Source organism: Anguilla rostrata, chromosome 3 (assembly GCF_018555375.3).
Source record: "Anguilla rostrata isolate EN2019 chromosome 3, ASM1855537v3, whole genome shotgun sequence".
NCBI lineage: Eukaryota > Metazoa > Chordata > Actinopteri > Anguilliformes > Anguillidae > Anguilla > Anguilla rostrata.
Window position 1 is genome coordinate 68,338,094 of NC_057935.1, and position 26,678 is coordinate 68,364,771.

Consider the following 26,678-nt stretch of genomic DNA (forward strand, 5'->3'; position numbering starts at 1 on the left):
CCGCAATCCTAAACCCTTGCTACTCAAATAACCGTGATGCTCACGTATAGTGATTATGCAGTGCCTGTTATGTAGCGGTAATGGCTAACAAATGCAGTCATTGTAGGCAGAGGCAAAATGCAGTGAATCACATTTGCTGATGCCTGATTTATGTGAAACTGTGATCTCCGTCTTCATTATTTACTTAGATGAACATTGTAACCTGGTATCTGCTGTCCCAGGATCATATCGATGGCCCTTCTTTATCAGTAGATGGCAGCAGTGCGGCAATTGTGGGTGGATTGCAAGTTCAAATCCTGGCATTGTGGCATTGCCCTTGAGCATGGTAATGAATCAGAAATGCTTCAGTACATGTCTAACTTATGTATGGATTGAATTAAAACTAAATAAAAAAAATATATATATATATATATGTGGCATATAAGTAACCCTGGATAAAAAAGGTGTCCGCTATGAGAATTAATCACTTAACACAATGAATAATTTCTTACAATGACACGCATTGTTTGATCCTAGGTTGGGCATTAATGTAAAATGCTTGATTTAGCATCCACTCATTTTCCAGTGAGCAGATATTTCATTCCCAACCTTCATATCCTCCTTCTCTTGGCACCCCCGATCCATCAGTGTCAGCCGTCCAGGCCTGCTTTGAGCCCGTGAAACTGCAGCGAAGATAGCTCATGAAATGTAGATTCATTAGCTTACCTCTCCTGGAGTCCGCCCTGCTGTGGCTGAGCGCTTATCCAAAAACAATGCGCTTTCAATCCCTTTTGCATTTACATGGATTTCGCTGGGGCCATTCAAATGTTTTGTTTTTTATGAAGTCTTAGATTTGGTCACTGAAATTAATTACTGGGTGAGGGGGGAAAAGGAATACTTAAGTTCAAGTTTGTTATTCAGTGTGTTAAGAACAGAGTGTTTTTGGGGTTTAATTAAAAAATTCAACAGTTACATTCAAGTTTTTCCTTTATTACACACGTCTCTGTGTTATCTCTGTGTATGCCTTTGTATTCCGCTGTGCACATTTTCCATAGTGAAAGTGTGGCTGCAGTGAAGTGTCCATGCCTGTCTCTCCTTATTAAAAATCTCCCATAACCAAGCGTATGATTTACATCAAGAGACCTATCTATTTGGGGGGGTTTTCCTTTATTATACACATCCCTGTGTTATCTCTGTGTGTCCCTGTGTATTCCACTGCACATACTTGCCATAGTGAAAGTGTGGACGCAGTGGACAGTGGTAGCTTGCGTTGTAGTTGGCAACATGCTGCTGTAGACTGGTGGCCTTTGTTCACTATAATCAAACTGCCAAATGAGTGGAATCGTCACCTTTTTTAAAAAACCCAAAAATGAAGATCAATGGCTACTGAAATGAGGGCAGAATAAGACCAAAGACTTCTGTTAGACCCAATTTAATGTTCTGCGAAAAAGTTAAGATTCCCTGCTTTTTGTGTGTGAGAGGGAAAAAAAAATAGAATGAGATAACTGTGTGACAGAAGTATGTAAAATAGGAAATGACAGCTCTTTATACATGGTGCTTTTTCACACTGTTGGACAGGAAAATTGCAGATAATCGGCCTCATTAAAAGACGACAATCTTACACATTAGTACTTGGAAGAACAAATAGGCTGATTGTTTCTGACAGCATCGTTGTTAGATTAAAAAAAAAAAAAAAAACCTCTTCCTCGTGTTTACACCCACGGTGTATCATTTCCATTCCCTGTTTCTGCCATTATCTTTCAGTCTGTATCATTAGACTAGATTAGACTCAACTTTATTGTCCACTTATGTGGAAATTTGTCTGTAGCATCACCGGGGTGTGGTCAAATTAAACCATTGTTTCTCTTATACTACTACTACTACTACCACCACCACTACTGTTACTACTGCTATTACTGCTCATACTACTACTATTACTACTGATGCTGCTACTACAACCGCTGTTGCTGCTGCTGCTGCTGACACTACTACTACACTATTATGCTGCGTAGTATTATACTAAAACGCTACACATACTATTACTGCTGCTGCTGCTATTACTGCAGCTGCCGGTGATACTATTACTACTTTTTTTACTACTATTAATACTAAAACTGCTAATACTAATACTACTACTACAACTTCTGCCGCTACTACTACTACGTCTACTGTTGCTGCTGCTTCTAGTACTAATACTGCTGCTGCTGCTACTACTAGTACTGCTACTACTTTTGCTGCTGCTACTACTACTTCTACTACTAGTACTACGAATATTACTACTACTAGCTAGCTTGCTGTCATTGTTATTTCTTAGCAGACAGTTGTAGCAAAGTCTATATCATACAAAGCAGTATACTGTAAATCATCAAACACCACTGTTTTATTCTGGGTTTTCAATAAGATGTGCATAGGATTTCTTTAAGATGCCCATCGTTTAAAACCAGAAGCGCTCTTTTTTTTGGCAACATAAATATGACTTACAAATGCATTGGCTTGTAGTTTTTCCTTTTTATTTATTTATTTTTAACATCAGTTGTATCAGTATAATTAACTGTGCTCTGCATTTTTAGTGTTATCAGTGTATGTTCTAGCTTTGAGGCCGATGCCACAATCAAAGCTCTTTCAGTTATTCTATTCTATTCTATTCTGTTCTGTTGTGTTCTGTTGTGTTCTCTTCTGTTCTGTTGAACACAACTCCCATATACTGGAGATAGACTCTTGGCCTTGTAATCAGTGGTAAATTTATTCACGGCATGCATGTGGCAGTAGATCAAATGAAGGGGCAGACCATATGCGTGGCCTTTGGAAAAAACTGTTTTATAATTAAACGGTAATAAAGTATTCTTTGATCTCTGAACCCCACTTTTCATGTGGCAATTAGAAGCAGGTAATTACTGATAAGCGGCGCAGTTCATTTTCCTCATTTAATCTTTGAGGGGGAAATGCCCATGCCTGTGTCTCCTTATTAAAAATCTCCCATAAACAGGCTTATGATTTACATCAAGAGACCCATCCATCTATTTTGGGAGGGAATAAAATAGACAAATATTTCTTCAGGAAGCTCAGGCAAAAGCTTTTTGTCACACCTAATGGTGTTTTAAATTGAATTTGGTTGGTTTGTCTTTTTTTTTTTTTTTTAAGTCACTTCTGGGGTGTGTTTTTAAGAAACTCGGGAGGCTTAATTTACACATGCCTGTAACAGCCCGTCTCTCATAAATGACATTTTTTTTTTTACAATCAGAAGATACAGTAGATGATTGTGTGGCACAAAGCCATGCTGGGGTCTTTGTGAAAGCACACATTCCCCAGAGCGGATGTTTTTTTTTTTTTTGCGCTGACTCAGCATTCTGTACGTGCAGCTGTGCTCTTAAAACGTGAATCAACTAGCCTTTATCTTCCGAGGGCGTCCAGGCTTACCCGCCGAATTAATTATGAGTAGCTTACCGTACCAATTATCATTCAGCGTGTTTATCTAATTGGAGGCCATACTCAAAGTTTTCTACAAAAAAAAATATATATATATATTTTTGAAAACATACCTCTGGGAAGCCCATCGTGTCAATAGCCCCTAAAATCTCAGATTTAAAGCTTTAGCCCTGGGCTTTTATCTTTCACTTGAGTTATACATTAAAAAGGCGCGATACCAGCAGATCTAGCAACTGCTCAGACACCACGGGCTGATTCTGCAACAAAGAAAGCAAACAAATCACCTTCCATCGAAAATTCTGCTAACCGTACAAGAACGAAACAGATCATTACATACACCTTTTCCTAGCTGAGAAAGGCGCTGGGGGAAAAAAAAAAAAAAACTTTTCAAAAAGTTTCACAATGCAAAAGGGAAAAAATGTTGATTGGCTTACGACACGGTGAGATTGATATGAAACATGAGGAGCTTTGTAACTGTGCTCCAAATGTGTTTTTTGAACTTTGTCTTAAACCAAGACAATGTAATGTGTGTTTTTTTTTTTTTAACTGCAAAAGATATAGCCTTAATCAGAAGTCCTAATAAGGTCAAAATATTTGAAGTACTTTACCGCTTTAGATCCTGTGGAACATTGAAAATTTAACAGAACATCCATTTTAAAGAAACATCTATTTTCATCGGTATTCAGAGCAGAATTCATACGACCTTAGACGATAGTCGTAATTTTTCTCAACAGGTTTTTCGGAAAATTGTCAAGGATCTTCAGGAGTGTTTTTACATTTTCCCTGCGTTAAAGAGCATAAGCATTTCAGATATGCATTTCACCCAGGCCTGGTCTAATCAGGAACTATGGAGCATAATCACTGGTAATGATTCGGATTCTGTGCGATACGGGCACTCCTGACAACCATCAATAAGTCAGGTGTCACACATTCCCTGGATTTATAAGGTGAAATGATGGCAGCAGTTGCATATTCATTCGATTGGTTTGTGGCCTGAAGGTAAAGCATAACCAGGGGCTGTTATGGTTTTTAGAGTGTAGATAGGAACTGGAGATGGTAGGAGGGGCCAGGCGGTGAAGCCAAGGAAGTAACGGGAAACAGCCTCTTCTGCCGAGGGCAAAGGAGCTTGGTGCCCATTGAAATCAAAATTCACATTTAAAATTTACATATTTTATTTTAAATGTACATATTTTATGAAATATTGCATATTTTTAACAATCTGCTTTTCATATGAAACAGTTATATTACAATTGTTAATCGGGTTAATCTGGTTTTAAAATGCCATCACAGAAGTTTTGTTTCACCTTCAAAAGACTGATATATTCCCCATTCACTTTCATGGGAGCTCCAATGGTTTGCACTCAACGTGCGCAAGTACAGTCATACCTCCAGGGCTTCACAAGCTGAAGTTAGCTTGAAGGCATGTTGTCCTGTCTAGTTAAATATGCAACCTCTATGGTTATAGCCCCCTCTGACCGGGTCGTTTCCTGTCCTCAGTGGGAGAAGCTGATCCAGAAGCTGGAGGAAGAGAGAGCCCTGAGACTGGACAGGGAAAAGCACCTGCAGGAGGTCACGGAGGGGTCGGAGGTCGGCCGAGTGCAGATGGTATCGCTGCAGCAGCACTTCTCCAGGTATGTCGTGCTCTGTGATCTCCTGCCCTACGCCTTCTGCTCTGTGCCCTACGCCCTCTACCCACTGTCCTCCCCTTCATGCACACCCAGGGTGTCCCGCTGTGCCTTCCACTGGGCTGTGCTGGAGCTCACAGTACTGATGAGGGGACATGGGTGGCAGTGTGGCATAGTGGTTAGGGAACTGGGCTTATAACACAAAGGTTGCAGGTTCAATTCCCAGGCAGGTCACTGCTGTTGTACTCTTTGAAAGAATATTATGCAGAATTTTTACCTTCTTACCTTGGTGGAAGAAGCCCAGATGCAACAAAGCAACGACAGATACAGAAAGTCACTCTAGATAAGATGCTCAATGCGAGCAATGTAATGAAGGTGAGAATGCTCTTATGTGAAGAAAAAATGCAATATGTCCCATAAATATGGTAGATCAGGGCTAACCCCACACTTTTCCTGGAGATGCATACCTGCTTCTAATAATTAGCAGCTCAGGGAGATCTCTAGCTGTTGAATGAGTTGTGCTTTGTTAGGGTTTTAGTGAAACCCTACACGAAGATGGATCTCCAGGCACAGGGTTGGGCAGCCCTGTGGTAAATGATCTAAAAGTAACAGTAGGAAAATTTTCTTTTCTTTCATGACAGCGACAATGTTGTCACAGGGAAAAAAACGATTAAACAAAACAGGAACGGCATGCAGAATTAAACAATTGTCAGCCACCAGGTCATGGTTCAGCTATGTGCGAATAGTGCCTGGTTTGTACGGTTTGCCAGCTTCTGCTGAGAACTGACTCACTAATGTCCTGAGTTTGCATAGTTGCAGTGCCTCCAACATTCCAGTTTACCTATTGTTTCTTCATAGGTAGCGACAATGTTTATGAGGCAACAGCTCATGAATTAACATCATTAATGAATAGTAATTAAGGAAGAGATGGCAAATGGCGTGAATTTAAATTTTCTTAATCAGCAGAGGCCCCGATTCATTATTCAAATAATGAGACGACGATTTGCGAACGTTTATTGAGAAGGAACCGTTGATGGAAAAATGGCATAATTGTATCCAGTGAGAACAGGTGGCAAATAAATTACATCAAAATGAATTAATGCTTAATCATTTAAAATGACAGCGTCGTGTAATACAAGCGCGCAAACAATTATTCTGATTTAGCAAGCACTAAAAATGTGTTTTGCGAGTTGCATTATAAACTCATATTTTACATAAAACCATGGTTACCTGCAAACGGCTGCCGTCTGCTGGTGTGATTTAGATGCGAAGTCCTGTTCGATTACGCTTTCTTCTGGAAGTAACGTACGGGCATTGGCACTTTGATTTACAAGTCCATCCCAAGTGTCTGACTGACGTAATAAATTGGCCTTCTGTTCAGTTCATTCTGTGTTGACACAACTAATTTTATCCTTTTGTCACTTGAGTCATTATGAAGGCTTAGCCGACCTATTTCATGTATTTGACATTATATTTTTATGCTATTTGCAATTTGTAGTTCTGACATCATGCTTAACTGACAGCGAATCTCCTCCCATCGATATGGTGCCCAGGTGCGGTATATTGTCCCTGTTATCATTTGGGATGTCTGCTCAGTCATATAAATACATAAATATATATATATAAATACATATACATATATATATACATTTTGGTTTTACTATGTAGAAGTTACAGCAGAGGCCTTTTGGTGCTCTTGATGCACAGCAAAACTGCACACTCTGAACTGAACACAACAGAACACAAATGAAAGAGAAGCCATACTGAGCCCGAGCTTTGCTGGGCCAACTGAAATGTATTGTTTTCTGTGACAAGAAATATCTCAGGTACTTTATGTTCTGAAAATTAAAATTGATTCCGGGGATTACGCCGTGCCTGGGGGGCTTTTGAGCCCTTGGAGAAATGATGACTCATAATAATATCTGGAGTTTTCATATTGCATTACTTTTCACAGTTGCTTATGTGAGGATGAATTAGTGCCTCGCGTTGCGAGCGGCCGTTGGCTGTGCCTGTGTAATATCGCGTTATTTATTTGCTTCGCGTGCGTCTTTATTTCGGGTGACTTACGGCTGACATATTATTCATTTTGTACCGCCGCGTATTTACCGAAGGAATTCAAATAATTTATTCAAAGGAACGGCGGCAGTGAGCTGCCCTTTGAATCAGGTCTGCAGCCGGCTGGTGACACGTCAGATTCCTGCCCTGCTACTCGACAGACGCTGCCAAAAATACTGCTCTATGAGAGAGAAGAGACCCGTTTAACTTTATTTTGACAAGTTCTAAATGACTGTTCATCCTTTTTTTTTTCTTATTTTCCCCCCTTTGAATTATTATGATTTTTTTGAACCTCTAAATAATCTTGTTTATTTTAAACTGCTAACCTGTAATTAATCTGTGTCTGCTGTTGGCAGAACATGCTGAGCAGTAGCCTACATATTTGTAATGAATAGGCAGAGTAGAATAATGGATGAGGAACTGGGATTGTGACTCAAAGGTTGCCAGATTCTCAGGTAGGACACTGCTGTTGTACCCTTAAGGAGGGTACTAGCCTGTATTGCTTCAGTGTGTCCTGCTGTCCAAACGGATACTGTGGGGGAAAAAAAGTTTTTGGTAACAAAACAATAAGGTCACGTGAATTGGCATTGACTAATGTAGTTGTTAACCCGAATTAATGATGTACAAATACATTAACAAAGCTGTAGAGATTAACTTTTCAGTAATTAGTAGTTAACAACTACATTGGTTAATGCCAATTCATGTGACCACATTGCGAAGCGTTACCAAGTTTTGTGAGTCACTTCTGGATAAGAGCATTTGCTGAATTGCAATAATGTTAGGAACAGCTTTAGTGCAGTGCATTTCTTTTGTACAGTCACTTCAAAGTACAGCATGAAGGGATGGTGTCCTTCACTATGAAATCTGCCTTGAATGGTCACCCTTCTGTGTGGTGTGCTTCAGGACCCCACTGCGCGTGCGTGTTTATGTATCTTCTGAGTTGCGGTCACATGGTTCGCTGTCTGGAGGAGCAGGCTGTTAGCATTAGCGAGCGGGTGCACCTACTAAAGTGGCCACCGAGTCTATAGCTTGCGTGTATTTTGTATGCGGCAGGAGCGCGGTTCTCGCGTAATGGCCTTGTCAGCTTTTTGACTACCGGAAATGATTCTGACTCTGGGGGTGGGTGGGGGGGGGGAGGGGGTAGGGGGTGGAGGGGGATGGGGGGGGGTCAAACTCAGCCCCCTAGCACTCAGCGAGGCATGACATTAAGCAGGCCAATTTAGGAGTCCGCTTGAAAAAGTCAGCCGATCGCGCCGCTCGAAATTAAAAAGATGGCGTCGCGGGCGACTCCGAGTCGCGTGCGCGGAGTCACGGAATTACGATCCGCAGCTGTGATGAGGGCGGCTTTCGTTTCGCGAATGTCTTTCGGACCAAGATCCATCAGGCGACGTGCCGTGCAGCGTGTTACTTTTCAAAAAAATTGTTACCGATACTTCAGAGAATTGTATTCAAGCATTGATCAGCTGTATTAGTTTGGGCTGTACTGTATACAGTACTTGTGTTCATATCTATCAAAACTCCCCCAGCCATTCGGAAATTCAGTCGGAAAAGGTGATTTTTTTTTATTTTTTATGCTCAGTCACGGATCACCATATGTGGTCAGGGCAGGGTTCGAATTACGCTCTTCGTGGCTTTTGGGGGGTCTGTGAGATCACAGACTGTGGGCCTCAGGTCTTTTCTGGGGGCTTAGCCCCCCTGCCCCCCCCCCCCCCATAATTCAAACCCTGGGTTTGACTGTGCATGAGAGACATGAGTAACAACAGCAGGCAGACCAGGAAATTAGTAGATAATTTATTTTCTTTTTTTTTGATGGATAAACTGTGCTGTTGCAGATATGCAGATACACCAAAGAAAATTTCTAAAAACAAGGATTAGGTAAAATGAGATGAAAGCAACAGAACATCAAAACAAGAACATCTGCTGAGGCTTCCATACAAACAACTCGCACGTGCATGCAGAGAAACCAAAAAGACAACCAATCAGAGTGAAGCCAAAGGAGAAGCTGTCCAATCTGGGCATCTGCCTGGAAGCTCTGCCTCTTTATACGCCTTTAGAGAATGGGAGCTATTTGATGGAAGTCTTTGTCCAGGATGAATTCTTAACTAGAGGAAGTTTTTGTTGGGAGTGAGGATGATAAGGCAGATGTACTGCACTGTAGATGGCTTATTGAGCTGTCTCTTTCAAACGCACATTGCATTTGTACAGCATGTGATGTGGGCCTGGCACATTGCTAATCACAATGTTTATTTTTTCATCTGTTTTATAAGCTCGTATGGGCTGGGCACCACTAGATGCACGACACCATAATACAGTTAATACATTTCATCCATCCATCCATCCATCCATCCATCCATCCATCCATCCATCCATCCATCCATCCATCCATCCATCCATCCATCCATCCATCCATCCATCCATCCATCCATCCATCCATCCATCCATCCATCCATCCATCCATCCATCCATCCATCCATCCATGCTGGAGTGTCCAGTGTTGGAGCAGCCAATTGTGAGATGCCACTTTAATTGTGAGATGCCCTTTCTGACAGTGCCCTCATTAATAAGATGTCTGTTCTGACAGTTTTTATTCTTTTTTTTTTTTTGCCCAGGACCACTGATTTTGCATTCTTTGTTTCTGGTAGTGTTGTTGTCATTTATTTTATTCAGGAAAGTGAATTTTGATGAGCTACACTCAAACTAAGGCTGTCATTTAATTCCACTTTTCATTTCACATTTAAAAAATAATATTGCATACTGATGGGGGGAGTACATGGAGGACACTGAAGTACACGAGGTAACATTTTAAACCATAATAAGACGTCCATTAAAAGCGAGCACAGGTTGCATTAATGAGAGAAGGCCATATGTCTTCTCTCGGATAAAAATTAAACACAAATGCCATTCGTTATCATCGGAGTAAGAGCATTTCGTTTTTTGTAACACCTGCCACTGCAGCCTAATTACGGACCTCACAGAGAAATCAAACTGCTTGTCTGAAGCCTGCATCTGGTGCGAGCTTTTAATGAAACGAAAATTAGTCGTCCTTCCTTTCATCTGCTTGTATAAAATATCAATAAGGCAGATGAAAGCTACTGAAAGGAAATAGAGACCGAGAAATAAATGAATTAAAGTGTTTTGTGTTTTAAAAATCTATCGTGTTATTATTGTATGTACAGCGTACGTAATAATGTGTCTCTCTTCACTTGGGGATTCTAATGTTAGATGGAAATTATCTGATAAAACCACGAGAGCGAGAGAAAAAAAACGTGTAACTAGAGATTTTAATGTATTTTAGCATTGCGCTATTGATGTTGCATGTTTTGTTCTGAATCTCACAGAAACATACTAAAATGCAGCACGACTACTCAAAGTGTTTGTCGTATTTACTTACATAACAAAGGCCCGCATCCATCAGTGTTTTGCTTCCAGCCCTCCATTTAATAGACTAGAGGTAGGGTTTTCTATGAATTATGCTGAAAACATACTCTTCATAAGTGCTATTAAACAGGCTGAAGATTGACATTGCGCTGCCAATGCTGTTATTGTGCTCTTCAGCGGCAAGGTATTCAGCCTTGTTTCATTGAATATCCAGCTGAATAAACAGACTCCATGCTAAAGAAGAAAATAAAATAAACACGATGCGAGCGGTGAAAGCAATCCTAGACGAAGGTATCCGCCAAATAATTAAATAACGCAATTATGCAAGTCAAAGCGGCGATGCATAATGCAGTAAGGAATGCCAGTGAAGTAGGTCGAAAATGACATTCAACGACACCCGGCGCTTATTCGGTGTACAAGAGGCTCATTTATATTTCATGGCCGTGACTTGAGAAATACGTCTGATTCTGTTCAGCCCGTCGGCTCCCTGATCTAACCCCGCTGCCCTGTTGCAGCGCGTCTCCTGAGTGTCGGCGCAATCTGTTGCTTCAGTAGCCCGTGACACTTTTAACGGTGCCCGGTCGCGCGCTAATGGCGCGGACGCGGTACTGTTATCCGCGGATAAGAGCCAAACTCCTAGTGGCCGGTATCCTTCATCACCAAACAACCCTAGTCCCGGGGACAGTCACTGTGGGGGAAGTGACCCTTACGTGTGATTAGGGCCCGTGGTGCGGGATCTCTCTTGATAGATGATTCAATCCGCAAAAAATTCTGTCAGTAGGTGGTCTCAATCGGTACTCTGGGCCAGTCTTTGAATCGCTGTGTGAATTTCCCATGTTTGGTTTCTCTGTCGCATTAAGTTTTGTCACATGACTTCTTGTTAACCAGAGAGCTCGCTGAGGTGTGGTAGATGAAGGTGGTTGTGCATGGTGGCTCACTAATAGATTTGTCAGATGTTGGCACCTATAGAAGACAACACAGCTATATTTCATTTACACATTTTCAGAGAGAATTTCTACAGGCAGGCAGACTCTGTTCCAGTTCCCACTGTTCGGTACAGAAATCATTGAACTTGAACATTCTGTTCCTGTCAGCACAGAACAAGGCAATATGAAGAGACACACACACACACACTGCATATGCCATTGCTCTTGGCCCATGAAAGTAGAAGTTACTGTGATAATTATGTATATTATTGAGCTGGGTGGCTGCCTGCCTTGTTGTAACTCAAAGATCTATCCAAAATGAAGTTTCATATAACTGTCTATATATACATATGAATGAGAGTTTCTCATTATTTTTCTCATAAAAGAATTGTGCTTTGAAATAAGTTCATTTGTTAGTTTTAACACTTGTCGTTTGCCGAAGGGATATAATAATTGCGACTTACAAATTAAGGTTTGTAATGATGTGATAATTAACTTGTGTATTTAACAAAGCACTCAAAGAAAATTTCACGCGACGCTTTCTGTCGGAGCATCAGTGTGAGAAAACACCAGTGAAGCATGAGATAAACAGTGTTGTTTCTGTCAGCGTTCAGACAAAGACCACCAAATCTATCATGGCAGGGAGAGTGTCGAGAGTGACAGCACATTAACAACAATTAAAATCAGTTAATTTAAGCCTTCTGATTTTAGTTGTCATGCAACTGCCCAGCTCTTGAAAATGATATGGCAACGTCCCCCTACCCCCCCCCCCCCCCCCAATAAAAAAAAATGAAAAAAGGAAACGATAAATTACAGTATAAAGGATCAATTATGGTTGAAAAAAAAACATAACCTGCTCTGCTTTGGTAAATCTGTTTGTGCCATTCACTCTCACAATCATAATGTTAATTCCATTCCACCATGGACTCTCCCATTCCCCCCATTCATTTCCTTTGGCCTTCCTGGCCAGCGTACAGTACGTTTAAAAAAAAAAAAAGATTTAAAATTTTTTTTTAGCACATCTGCCCTGTCGGTGGATTAACGTACTTAACACGGGGGGGGGTGGGGGGGGGTTAGCAGTCTGTGCCGGGCCGTGGCGGGAGCAGATGGAAGTTTCCACGCGGCCACTTTGATTAGGAGCTCACGGGCTGCCGGGAGACCTCGTCGCCGTGCCGACGACGCTGCGGCCCGTTGGTCCGTCGCCCCGCTAAACGCAACCTCTCTCTCTCTCTCTCTCTCTCTCTCTCTCTCTCTCTCACACACCTGTCGGATTCCCCCTTAGTCCCCCCCCTGGCGTGGAACTTCGATGCGCTCGCTCATCAATTTCAGTCGTCCTACGACGTGAATGATTAGCACGCTCTCCCGGCCAGAAGTCCCGGAGAGTGCTCTCGTGGATCTTCTCGAATGCATCATTCGAAAGATCATTTCAGATGTGTGCTGGAACTAATTGGGTAAGCAAGCTTGCTCAGCCTGAAGGGGTGGGGTGGGTGGGGGGGGGGGTTGGTGGTATCTGTACTTTTTTCCTGACTGTGATATTGAGTGAGAGGTCCATGCTGTGTCTGTGGAAAGAAACGAAGTAAATGACTCGGCATGCGAGGAAGCTCTAGCCCCACAGAGATGCCTCTGCAATAACATCTTAAATTATGGGAGAAAAATTTTAATTTAGCTCATCAACATAAACCACCTTCGGCCATGAAAGAACTCGCACACAAATACATCTGATTGACTGGATTCATGCTCAGAAAGCCAATTACATATTCAGCTTTAATAAAGCTATTATGGGATTGCTCATAGTTATTACAAAGAATTATTAAACAAGTAACTAACTGTCTAGTGCTTCAGTGTGTTTTTAACTTTTAATTTCTGCACATAGTCAACTGTTTGACTAGCTGTATTGATTGGACAGACTGATAACCGATCAGTAAAAGCACTAGTGTTAGTATGGCAAGCTGGGCTTTTTCAAGTGGATTTTCAACCGCAACAAGAACATTCTCTGTTCTGTTCTCCTAGATGTGTGCTTAAACAGTCCCAGATTCCATATGCTTTTAGGGTGGATGTAATCGCCCCCCTTGGTCCCTGCCCCCCCCCCCCAACTCTGCACAGCCGAGGAGGTAACCCCCCCCCCTCCCCCAGCGTCACATGACCTTGTTTCGGCTCAGGGAAGCCCTTGGAACTGTGCCGCGCCAGTCTCTAAACTCCGGGATTAGCCAGTCTCTCTCTGCCCTGGGAAGTAGGTCAATCTGAGCGGAAAATCCGGATGTTGACAGGAACGCCGCGGCAGAGGGATCCCAACCTTGTGTACGCGCACACACACACCGCGGGGCGGGGTCTTCCTCGAACCGCGCGCGGCACTCGGCGGGGAAGAGTGTGTGTCTGAGACGGGAAGAGGAGCCTTTCGTCTTTACAGCTCCTACCTGGAATTCAGTCATTTTTGTGGAGGAGGAGGAGGAGGAGGAAGAGTGGGGTGGTGTTGTCAGCCAGGTGGCTGGTCGGAGTTGCAGTAGGGCAGCAGAGTTCCTCAGGAGCGATGGAGAGGTCGTATGCGGCTACCCTCGAGCTCCAGGAAGTGAGGCCAGACTAGACCAGGGGCCTAAACGTCAGACAGGATGTCCCGGGAGTCAACGGGGCACAGGAGCTGCCAGAGGGTCTCGTTTGGAGGCTTCTATAATGGGCTGAAGATGAAAGAAGCAGTGCACAGGTACACCTCCCCCTCCCACTTGTATCCCCCGGCCACTCCCCCCCCCCCCAACCTCCCCCAGCCTGCCTCCTTTCATCCCCACCCCACTGTGTACTCTAAACTCGTTATTTCAACCCACTGGTCTAAAATGCACCCGTTTTCACAGTAACCACTTTAAAGGTGGATGATCTGAAGGAGGACGCGTGTTGTTTTCTGTTTGCCTGTCCAGCTTGCTGCGGAATATATTACCTCGCATTGAAATGCAACGTGCGAATGTGCGAATTGCGTTCGCGGTGTAATTTGGGGGAAATTGCGGTGAAGGCTGCGGGGAAACTTATGATTGCATGAATGACAATGATGGATGGTGATGATACTGATTACAATGATGATGGCAATTAGGTTTCCATTACCAGCACAATGGAAGCTCTAACTAGTGTAAGTAAGAAAGTCTAGGTTTTATTTATTTATTTATTTATTTATTTATTTGCTTTTCTTTGCACTCTGTGAATTTCAGACTTTTCTACTGCTCTCACATAAACGTCCGAGGTACAACTTTAAGGCTTTTTGAGCATTTGGAATTTACGAGGGGATCTGTCGATACTGAATACACCGCAGTGCCCGTGCACCAGAAGAAGCGTGTTCCGCTCGTTGCTTTACGCGCGTCCCGCGAACCGTGGCGCCGAACCGGCGCTGATGGTCTGGAAACGCGCCCTGCGATTTTGGCTCTGTTTAAAGATCAGCGTCTGATCAAACGCCCTCCGTTTCCCGACGTCGGTAACGGTTTAATTAGGGGAGAGAGAGTGGAGAGCGGCGTCCCGGGGAGGCAGCTGCGGAGGTAATTTAGCGGGTGCGAGGCGAGGCGAGCCAACGCAGCCAACCGCCTCCGCCGCCGATGCCGCCGCCGCCCCGCCACATCTGGTGTCTTATTGTCGGGAGCTGGGACTCATTTGGAGCCCCCTTTCTGAAGCCGCCCTGCTGTCGTGGCGATCAGTGAAACGGACAGCAGGTTGTCTCGCACCTGAGAGCTCCATTCATTGATCTGTAGGTCAGCTGACTGAGGCTCTTTTTTCCCCGCTCTGTTCGTCAGCATAAGCGCACTGCCTGTTTGCTTTTTGAAAATCTGAGAAACTTGTTTTTCTCGATTCGAGCTCAGCGTTACGGTTTCTGTGATAGTAGACAGTAGATAGTAGTTTTTTGTTCTGTAAGAAGTAGTCGTTTTTTTTCTTTTCTAAATTCATTTTTACCTGAATTTGAATCTGCGCTGAATATGCAGTTAAATGTGCTGAAGGATATTTACGGTACGTGTCATTTGACCAGCCCGTAGGCGCTTGGCTAAGTAAACACACTAAAAATAGGTGTGAGGTAATAGGATGACAGCTTTTCTTCCTGCAGTGCCGCGCTTTTATAAAGCCACATATAAACCTGCCGTCGGAAGGTTTGTCTGCTCCAGGGTTCGCCGGTGTTTGTTAGCTCAGCTGTAGCCCCCCCATGACAGAACATTTGGAGAATTTTCTCCAGAGGGTGGATTGGATTCTGGAGTTGTGTGTGTGCGCATTTTTTAATGAAGGTTGCCAGCAGGCCCGCAAGACAGAGTTCCAGGAAAAGAAAAAAAAAAGAAAAAAAATTAGTTGCTTCTGGAAGTACCTTTAGGTTGGGCGCATATGGGCAGACCTGTCAGACGGGGGGAAAGACAGTCGCGTTATGAGAGAGAGCGGAAGCTAGTCTTCTACCTTTTTTACCGGGGATGGTAAGGCTAATTCCTGTGGCAGGAAAAGCAGACCATTCCCCCCACAGCCTCTCACACACGTCAGATCTCCGGGTATTAAGGGACTGTGCGGGGGCAATTAAAAACTCGGGAGTCCACCGAGCGGTAACGTGCACAGATGCACTGACCCCCTCTTCCTCTGTTAAGCGTATTGTTATAGTCCTTTTTGGGATCAGCGAACGAGGTCAGATTATGGCTTTCTATGAAAGTAGGTCACCCGCTAACGCCCCGCCGCGAACGCGGCTTGTTTCGCCGTTCAGAGGGCATTTGCTACACCGCGCGCATGTAGCCTGCAGCAGAAACATATATAGAATAGCCAGTGACCGTATGAGTGGTGCATATAGATTGGCTTTGTCCAGGGCCTTTGATGAGAATAATTAAATGACATCGTTGCACGCGCATGGGATGTGCAAACATGCGTGCGCACTCGCGTGCACAGAATGCATGACTGGTGTGGAGAGAATGGATCAGTGTATTGATCCAGTCTGTTGAGTTTCAGATGTCCTCTAGGCATCTGTGAGGGTTATGAATGAGGAAACGTAACCTGTATGGGTTATGAATGGGTAGCCAACCTGTGTGGGTTATGAATAAGGAAACATAACCAGTGTGGGTTATGAATAAGGAAACATAACCAGTGTGGGTTATGAATAAGGAAACAAAACCTGTGTAAGTTATGAATAAGGAAACATAACCTGTGTGGGTTATGAATAAGGAAAGATAACCTGTGTAAGTTATGAATGAAGGCACATTACCTGTGAGGGTTATGAATGAGAACACACATCTATACACACTGAATGTACAGAGCAGTGAGCTTTACCACTCAAACTCCCTCAGATTGGACTGATCCATAGCACCAGCCAACCCCCCCCGCCCCATGATCCTCACACTCCACCATCCGACTCGTCCCGCCCCCCCCCCCCCGCCCATCACCCTCAGGGGGTAATTCAGGCCTTGTAGCCGCTCTCGCAGCAGTCCGAGAAAATGAGGGTCCGCCTTTCCATCCACGGGAAATGAAATGAGTCTGAAAAGACGGAGATCTAGGGAACGGTCTCCTGTGGAAGGATACCGCCCTCGACGATGGGGGTGGTGCGGCGTGGCGTGGCGTGGTTACGGCGCGATCGAAGATGTCTTCTCCTGCCGCGACTTGAGGTTCTGCAGAGCGGGCAGGTCTGACGGTTAGCGTGCCGCGGCCAGGGGTTCGACGCTCGGGCTTGTGCGTGGCACAGCTGGTGATTTGCAGAGCCTCAGCGTCTCTGCTTGTGGCTCCTGGGGGTGCAGGGGTTGGCGGGTGCAGAGTGGGGAGTGATCACTAAAGTACTGGACCGTGACAGGCCTGCGAGTTTGAATCCTCAGTGGGACACAGCCCGTGGACTCCTGACTGCAGTGCTGCATTTGAAGAACTGGTGATATACTGAACGTGCACAACTTCATTCCTTCTTCATAAGAGTGATTTATATGTACCGGTGAATCTTAATAGTATAACAAATATTTGAATAAGATCTCCAGAAAAGTGTGTATTTGTTGAATTTTGTGGTGCATATTTAGTTTTGTGGCTTTACAATGATATTCAGGTTTTATTGAACTTACTGAATGGTTTGTGTAGTTTAGTTTGTGTCATCCCTTATATTAACTCATTCTTAGTTTTGAAAGCATACTAACTTTACCGAATGAAAGAAGTAAAAAAAATACACAAAACAAAAAAACACTGTCTACATAAAACATGAAACATCTCAACCTAGGAACCTGCCCCCCCCCTCCCCTACAGAATTAGAGACAGGGTGTCTTACCCTGAATGGACAGTCACTGTTTTATCTGAGGGTTTCCTCTGTCATGTGGGTCTCATTCAGAGGTCAGAGGTCGGCCGGGAAAAGCCGGTGGTCACCCACTTGGAAACGTGTAATGCTACTCTGCGCTAACATGCGTGACAGTCCCTCCCAGGGTTTCACAGCTTTCTTTCACACAAAGCCAGGTTTTTGAAAAAGCACATTTGAAACAAAATCGGATGGGTTTCCTGCGGCCGGGGCACTGCTTCTGTGCAGCCGAACGAAAGAGGAACGGCCAAAAATCTCCGCTCCGGGGAAACCCGGGAAGCGGTGTGGAGTGCATGTTGAGGAAAAAAAAGTGAGAGAGCAAAAGGTTTACCTGACTGGCTGTCGCGCACCTTTAAAGTCACTGGAGGGGAATTCTGGAAGTATAAGAATAAGGATACTTTAAATTTGCTGAGTTGTCGCGACGCATCTGGGAGTCTGATGACGGTAAGGCGATAATATTTATCCGTCAACGTGTGGGAATGACAGGATGACAGAGTTCAGGAATGCCTCACTATGTTTTGACAGTTTTATTTTTATTTTTTTAAATGCAATGCTATCTGAACTGATCCACAAATATGGGGTAAGCTGAGGTGAGCCTTGATAGAGTTCTAAGCGCAGCTCTTTCTGTAGGGTTGCCTAGCGGACTGAGACTAGATACTCCAATCAGCCACAACATTAAAAACCACCTGCCTAATATCGTGTAGGTCCCCCTCGTGCCGCCAAAGCAGCTCTGACCCGTCGAGGCATGGACTCCACCTCTGAAGGTGTCCTCTGGTATATTTGGATTTCTGTGTATATTTGTATCTACTGTATATTTGTATCTGATATTTTGTATTTACTGTAAATTTGTATCTGATTGTGTTACTTTGTTGTCTTTAATGCTGCAACAGTGCAAATTTCCCCCTAGGGATCAATAAAGTACACTACTACTACTACTACTACTACTACTACTTATTACATTATTGGTGTTTATTACATAACAAATTTGAAATTGATTACATTATTGGGAGTTATTACACTATCGGTAGTTTATTACATTATTAGTTGCTACAGGGCTATAAAAAGCTAAGATATTGTTAGAGGGTGAATTATTTCCATGTGATTTAAAAAAACTCTTGATGGGTCAGAGCTGTTTTGGCGGCACGAGGGGGACCTACACAATATTAGGCAGGGGGTTTTAACGTTGTGGCTGATCGGTGTGCAAGTCTGCTAATTATTCTCCCTGGCCTGCTGTCCGCACGAATACCAGCAGGGCGGCGTTACCGTCGGCACGTGGAAGTGGCACGCCTGGACCCCCCCCCCCCCCCACTTCTCGGATATACTGTTTCGCGTCATCGATGGCATCATACGCACTGCGCTCAATCAGTGTTAATTCGTTTCGTGTGTTTATTCGCGGTTGGGCTGCGGCCCTGCGTCTCGCCGTTTAGGCCTGAAACATCACGAGGCGCGATTGTCCTTTATTTGTCTTCATTTCCCGAAATCATCTGGAGTGCGCTCTTCTCGCAGACGAGTGCAATCCGTCACGGCGTGCCGGCTAAACTGCGCTGGAAGGGAAGACTCAATTAGGGGATGGTAAACAATGAGCACCCAATTAGGCCGCTACGGCGTGGTAACGGAGTCTAATGCTGTCTCGCTCACGGAGGCATATGTCTGTTATCTGTATCGTTGCTTCGCTCGGTTTGCTGATGACCTTTCTGCATGGGTGCCGGTTAGACAGACTTGTCCGTGTGCAGCCGGCTCGATCGCAAATGACGCGTCCTTCCCATTAGTTCGCCCTGGGTGAACGATCGTGTTGCTGTTTACAATTAATTTAGGTATTCTCACTGCGGCGCGGAACGTGCCTGCTTAATCAGAATTATAGCGCCTGATTAGGAGACCGTTGTAAATGCGATGTTTGTGCGCGTCGCCGTTTGCTGTGATTCGTAGAACTCTGAAGCTAACTTACAGCCTGATGTTAGAACATCGGGCTGTACATCTTCACTCATAAACGTTGTTTACCAGTGCATGCGAATAGGATGGATGATTAAACTGCTTTAGAAAAAAACTGTCCACATGAGCGATTCAATTTGGTTGATTAAAATGGAAAATAAAGAACTTGAATGTTAAAAATGCCACCCGCTCAGGCGAGGAGGCAGTTTTGTGTGTAGTAGGGATGGCACCATTTGCACAAGTAAATGAGGGCTCCCCAGCAACATTTAGAAAAACAATTTAATCGGAAAATCTGAAATCTTTTCCGGTTGAAAGATCTCAACTTTTTTGGAAATAAAAAAAAAATTACGACATCAAGAACTTATTTATACATCTGATTTTATTGCAGCCTTCGGGGAAAGATAACCTAATTTTGTGCTGGAGTTTAACTTTAACAGAAAATTCAGAACCAGCCAAGTGTTTTTAATCAGGCTCTGTAAAAGACACACGTCTGCTGCAAGCCCACATTCCATCAGGAAGTCGGTATACGAGGTCAGGGGGGGTCAAACCCCTAATGTGTCCGGATTCAAAGTCCTGGCCTCTCACCGTGGGACCCCTACCCCCCTTGTCTGATGGATTTAACATGGGTCACATCGCCAGGGGGTCCTTTTTTTGATCCACGGCCTACTCTGCTAGACCAGAATCCCGGGGTCAGGAGCGACAGGGCGTTTGACGGAGCTCAAACCCTCCGCAGATTCAAACGAGCGAACAGAACGGGAACCTACACGTGCGGTTGTTCCGCGCCGGCGGTGGGACCAGACAATGCCGTCCGTCGACGTCGGCGCCGCTCGCGCGCGATTTGTTCCCGACCGGCCCGGTTTGGAGTTGAGGCCCGCGTTACCGCTCTGCGGGGGCGGCTGCTGCTGCGGCGGCGGCGGCGGCTGCGCGGAATGCGGGCGCTTAGCAACCGAGCCGAGGGAGACGCGCGCCGTGTTCGTCGCGTCGTTTTTGAGGAACGCCGCCGTCGACAGAAATGGACGACGGGGCCGCCGGGGGTGAGTGGCTTCCTTTTGAAATCTGCATCGCGCCGAAAAAGCTGTGTCTCGGTGACTTGTTCTCCAGCTCCCCGGTGGAATCAGAGTCCCCCCCAGACTCCATTATGGCGACCCATTCGAAATGCTTCGTCGTCCCAGGCAGGTTGCGTGCAGTCCGCACAGAAGAGAACGCATATAACGGGAAGTTTTAATAACATGACGCAGAAAATCATCTCGCCACGAAGCCTGACGTTTGAGAGCGGTAACGTTGGCTGTGATTGGTCCAGGCCTTTATCAGGCAGATTAAGGGGAGAATTCGTCAGGGGCACTTGGGGCCAGTCGCGGGTCGGCCTCGCCCCTTAACACCCCGTAATCGAATGACTCCTCAAAATGGCCTCTTCCAACTGCCAACGGCATTTGAATTTTCTCCACACTGCGTTGCTCTAAATGAAGGGTGAATCCTGTTTGACCGTGTGTCTGCTACTCATACCTGGGGGGCGTGAAATAGACTGGAGACTTAATTACCCTTCCTGTCAGCTTACAGTCACGACTGAAATTCAGATTTTACAATTCATGGTGTTTGCTGTTCAGAAAGACTCTTCCTTCCATCTCTGCTTGGGTTTCAGTACCAGCCAAGTAGCATGAAATATGAAACACAGACTTTTTTCTTTTTTTTTGCTATTGACACGAAGGGCATCTGTGGTGGAACCGTTTCCATTATTTGGCCTTGTAAGGGCCATTAAACTTGTTTATCTTAATTAGAGAAGGACGTTTAGCTTAATTTGCCTTGCAAAGTCAGTGTTATTAAGATTAACATTTTTCGAAGTGGTTTTACACGTGTCAGGATGATCAGGGCAGACCGTCTGTTGGATTTGCCTGCAGCTGTCTGGCACTTGTTTTTTGAGCTGAAAATAATGATGCATTTGGCAAGGCTGTGGCAGCTGATGGAATCTAGCCAGGTCAGTGAAACAAAAAAACTCGATTCCTTTTCAAGTTTGATCCACATTGACTGATGGTCTTTGAAGGTGGTTTTTGTGGTCACTGGGCGAATATAGTAATATTAATGGCATTCATTCGCTTTGGGTCTTGTTAAATTCATGTTGTTTTTTTTGTTGATGTTTTATTTTTTGTACAGTGTTTTCGATTATCTCCAGTAGCACTACTCTCATGAACTCATAAACCTGAGGATTTGTTTTCTTCAAAAACAAAAACAGCAGCAAAAGAGCCAAGGTATTTTCCTATTTTTACAATGACCATTCATCATGATTGGTCAGAGAAATACCCTGGAAAATACCGTATATTACACCAGTTGCAGTGCGAATTGAACCCTTTGAAATGGTTTACATTTTTGATTGGTCTTATTACTGTGTGCTGAATGTTTGGAAGATTTTTCTTCCAATCTTGGATTTAATTCTGAAACATATTGAATATTCACCTTATAAGTAAACACTGGAAAGCATTAAAAAAACTTAAAATGACTTCTCATCATAACTCAACTGGTATTTCTTATAATAAATAGCTTCAGAAATTTGTTACAATTTAGGAGCAGCGCGCCATCAAATTGTGATTATTCGGGAGGTAATTGTCCGTGACAGTCTTATTTGCAAGGTTCCAGTTCGGAAATCACAGAAGAAATGTGCAGAGAATTAATTGAAACTTTTGCCATTTGCAGACAAAACCCTGCTATGACAGACAAGGCTGCCAGTCTGTCTGCCAGTCTGCCAGAAATAACATAACATCACATAACATAATGACGAGAACAGGCCATTCAGCCCAACAACGCTTGCCATTTTCCTGACTAAATTAGTACTCTGATTACCTACAGACTAGATAGCATCAAACACCATATCAAGCCTAGTCTTGAAAATCTTGAAAGTCTTGAGTTTCTGCCTCCACTATATGACCTGGCAGGGGATTACACACATTGACTACTCTCTGCGTGAACAAAATTCTTCCTAATTTCTGTACGGAATTTACCTTTTGCTAATTTACCGTTTATGTCCCCTCGATGACAGGGTTCTCCTGGATACCGACAGGCTTCGTGTTGTGGCCTGTAAATTCTTAGAAATGTGATTTGACCAGACGGGAGGTACTTGAGGTACTGTAGTGTTTTTTTAATTTTATTTAAAAAAGGCACTGCAGTCAGCTAGAAAGTCAGGACGCTAGAACTGCTCACGTCAACGTAGATTCCGTGCGGTGGCTTCAGCTCGAGCCTCCTGAAACAGGCCAGCGTGCTCTCTTATTCGTCAGCGTGTCAAAACATTTCACCAAATGATTTGGCTTTTTAAAGACGTACGCTCATCGAGTTTACATAGCAGAGCCGTTTGGGTGACGAGAGAGAGCTAACACACCGTGCCAATGACAGCTGTTTCCCCTTACTGCTCCGCTCAGCCAGTCTATGGGAGACCTTTATCCTCAGCCCTGCCTGTTGCTAGTAAAACCAGGCTAACAAGCCAAACTGCTAATCATCTGCAATCTATAATGAAGCAATAAAGTAACCACTGGCTTGTCACTGGCCAAGGGAGGCTTTGCTGCCTTTACATCACTGTACTAATGACAGGTTGAAATGAACAGGATGCTAGTAGATGCTGAGCTTAAGCCATTGTTTCAGGCTGGATCATTGCAGATGTATTTATGCCTTTACAGGCTTCTAGATGTCCATTTTGCTCGTTCAGTGATGAACGGGGACTCCAGGGACGTTTAACTGCTCAGTGTGTTTGGTCATCCGTGGGGAAAATTCTTACCACCTGGAGTTATAGTGGCAGTGCACTTTGAACCGTCACATGTCACAGATCAGACTCACTAAAATATAATGACTCCTGCCCCCCCCCCCCCAGGGGATTATGGGAAAGATGAAAGCCTCCACAGTGGTGCTTTGAGGTTGCCTACACATGAACATGCCCCCCCCTCCCCCATTTTAACTGAGGTCATTCATTGTTTGTTGTGTCTTTCCCCCCACCCCCCCCCATGTGCCCTGACTTGTTTTTAAAAAGGAATCTATTATCACCTATTTTTCTGAGGAAAAAAAAGACCAGCATTATCAATGATTGCCTTCAACTTAAATTTTTTTTATTAAAAAAAAATAATAATTTTGCCTTTACGATACACTACACTGCTGTTCATTGTGAACTAGAGATGTGCCTGTCCTCCAGTTAGGGCTTGCATCACGTTTTTGGAACGAATGTTACCGAAGGAATCCTAGCTGGCTCAGACTCTGACTGCCTGCCATGTTTTTCCCCTCCCCTCCGAGGTCAAAAATCATTAAATTATGCTTAGATTACAATTTAACAATTATGTAAACAGTTGTGCGGCAAACGACTCCTGGAACAGTGTGTTCGGGCCACACAAATGTCACACCTTCCAAATGCATATTTTGTCCTCTAGGTTTTGCAATTCATTTGCCAAGTTTTATTTTATAAAAATGTTTTTTTTTTTTCTTGTGTGGTACACGTGAGTGAGTATGAGTATGAGCTGAGCTGTGGGGAGGGCCTCCCCCGCCCCGCCCCCCCCCTTTTGAGGACAACGAGAAGGAAAAAGTGAATCTGAAACGGACTCAATGGCAATTAAGAGGAGCACTTCAGCAGAAGTCGCGTCTGTCTCTCGTTGGCCCCAGGTGCTTGCTGGGAAGGCGAGATTGTGGACGGCGCCCGCTCGGCTGACAGATGGCGCGGCTGTCGCCATGCGACGGTGTCGGCGCGAGGTTCCGCGCGCACGTCGGGTGGAAAATTAAAAAAAAAAAAAAAAAAAAAAACGGAACAAGGGAAATTATACAAACATCACCGAGCCTGTTAAAAATTATATTCACTGTGACTTCAGCGCAGGAAAAAAAAACAGGCTACGCTGAAAAGCCGTTTTAAAATAAGGAAATTAGCGCAAATGTAGAATGATGGCAATTTGGAAAAGGTTTCTAAGAAATAAAGACACAGTGGCTGAGAAACTATTATAAAAACTGTTTTTTTTTCCTTCCCCCCACACTTACACATTTTTTGTCTTGTGGCTTAAACTGATCACTGTTGCATAGTAATGCAATGTTATTTGGGTATAATGACTTTAGAAGATTCTGGCTGTCACTCTGGATATATCTGGCAAGGTAATAATGTCGAACGGCTGTGTTTGCACACCTAGTATTTGCAGAAATGGTGCTTATAGAAATATATATACATATGTGGTATAACAGTGTAAAGCCATTCTGCTGTACACCTGCTCTTACCAAATCTGAAATTGTATTGCTGACATTTCAGTCCAGGGAATTCGTCTGAGCATGGAAAGCCAAGGAAACGGCAAATGCGTTGTTTCCATTCCGTGAGAAGATGCTCTTTATACCAGGTTCACCACTACAGTGCGTCAGTCACGTCTATGTTTGCCTTTACTGAAGTTTTTCAGAGCATTCTAGAAGGTCACCTTCTTACTGTATCCAACAGAGGTGGCTTAAACGTGTCACAAGCACGTGGGTAAAAACTTGTACAGACACGGGTCTTTTTTTTCTTGTGTGGCCTCAGTCACCAAACGCTGATATAGGAATCTTAATTGCTCAAGCCTTCTCATGGCCTCTAAAGCAGGCCTGGTTTAGTTCCTTAGAGCTGCTGAGGAGTGCTTCTGAAAGGATACAGTGCCTGCAAGGGTTTCATTCAAAGCAGGCATCTGACCACCTGTATCAACTGATGGTCGACTTAACTGAACCAGATGGCTTCCTTCGCCAGTTCTGGGAGCTTTGTTGATTCCAGGAGAGCCTGAAGGCCTTGCTAGACTGTGGCTCTCTGGGAAGGGTGAATAGGGCCGCTGGTCTGTGCTGCTAGTTCTGATCGATAGTCTGTGCTGCTGGTGCTGATCGATGGTCTGTGCTGCTGATTCTGATCGATGGTCTGTGCTGCTGGTTCTGATCGATGGACTGTGTTGCTGGTGCTGATCGATGGTCTGTGCTGCTAGGTTCTGATCGATGGTCTGTGCAGCTAGGTTCTGATCCACGTCCCATTCCCTGTGCTCCCCCAGGATGGAAGAGACGGTGCGTACGCTGCTGCAGAACCAGGGGGCCCTGGACCCCTCCGCCTTGGATACTGTGGACCTGATGAAGGCCTACAAGGTACTGTCTGGATCTCCATGGTATCGCTGCATATCCGTTACAATACATTACTGGCATTTAGCAGACACTCTTATCCAGAGCGACTTGCACGACTTTTTTTTTTTTTTTTGACATAGCATTTGAACTGCATCCATTTATACAGCTGGATTATATACTGAAGCAATGGTTGCCCGGATACCGTAGCAAGCGACTTTGGGCCAGAACCGGCCCAGATCCAGCCCGGAGTCACTTGCTATCTGGGTAGGTACCTTTGATGAAGGGTACAACGGAAGTGTCCTACCTGGGGATGGAACCGGCGATTACAAGTCCACTTCCAAGACCAGTTCCTTGCCCATTGGATAAACTCCCCCCCCCCCCCCCATTAATGAGAGTTCAGACTGCTGAATGAAATGCCTTGGAGCTTCCCTGTGATTTTTTTCATTGTCAAATTTAGCTACAAGTCTGAAGTAGTAAAAAAGAAAAAAATCAATGCAAAACAAATGAATTGACAAGCAGTTAATTTACAGTAAGATCTGTGCTTCGTATGGAGTATTCTTTCATATTGATCAACCCATTGTCTTGCTCAGGGGCGTCGTAGTGGGGGGAAAAGTGGGACTGTGACTACCCAGGGCCCGAATGGGGGGAGGGCCGTAAAAAAGCCTGGAATGATGCATGAGAGACATGGATCAAGAGAGGAAGGGGGACCACAGAGACTGCTTATGTATAGGGCCCAGAGTTTTGTGCTACACCACTGATCTTGCTTACAGTAATTGAAGTGTTGCTATAGCCCAAATGAATTACATGTGTAGAGTAAGGCTCTTACAATTACTGCTCATCATGGGGGTGTCTGTCAATGTGTTGAATGTTGAATAGTGGAGACTAACCAGAACCCTTCCCATAAAACATTCTTTCTGCTTGAGTGGAATGACTATTGCAACTCAATGACTCATTTGAAAGGTCATGGTTTAAAGGTACTCATGACTTCACTTCATACAATGGTGTCTGTAACTTCTAAAGCTGTGGTATCTTCGTGCA

The 26,678-nt window shown here is 44.3% G+C and overlaps 1 protein-coding gene across 8 annotated transcripts in view; it reads left to right on the plus strand.

Annotated features, from left to right (window-relative positions):
- The window catches only part of LOC135251761 (nck-associated protein 5-like), a 157,926-nt gene that overhangs the window by 71,282 nt on the left and 59,966 nt on the right, over nucleotides 1–26,678 (plus strand). For 7 of the 8 annotated variants that reach the window (XM_064329512.1, XM_064329508.1, XM_064329513.1 and 4 more), the window contains 2 exons: nucleotides 4,903–5,036; nucleotides 25,574–25,664. In XM_064329512.1, coding sequence (XP_064185582.1) covers nucleotides 4,903–5,036; nucleotides 25,574–25,664 — 225 coding nt within the window. Of the gene's footprint in view, nucleotides 1–4,902; nucleotides 5,037–13,598; nucleotides 14,088–25,573; nucleotides 25,665–26,678 lie in introns of those variants that run through there. The other variant, XM_064329515.1, reaches the window with a different exon arrangement.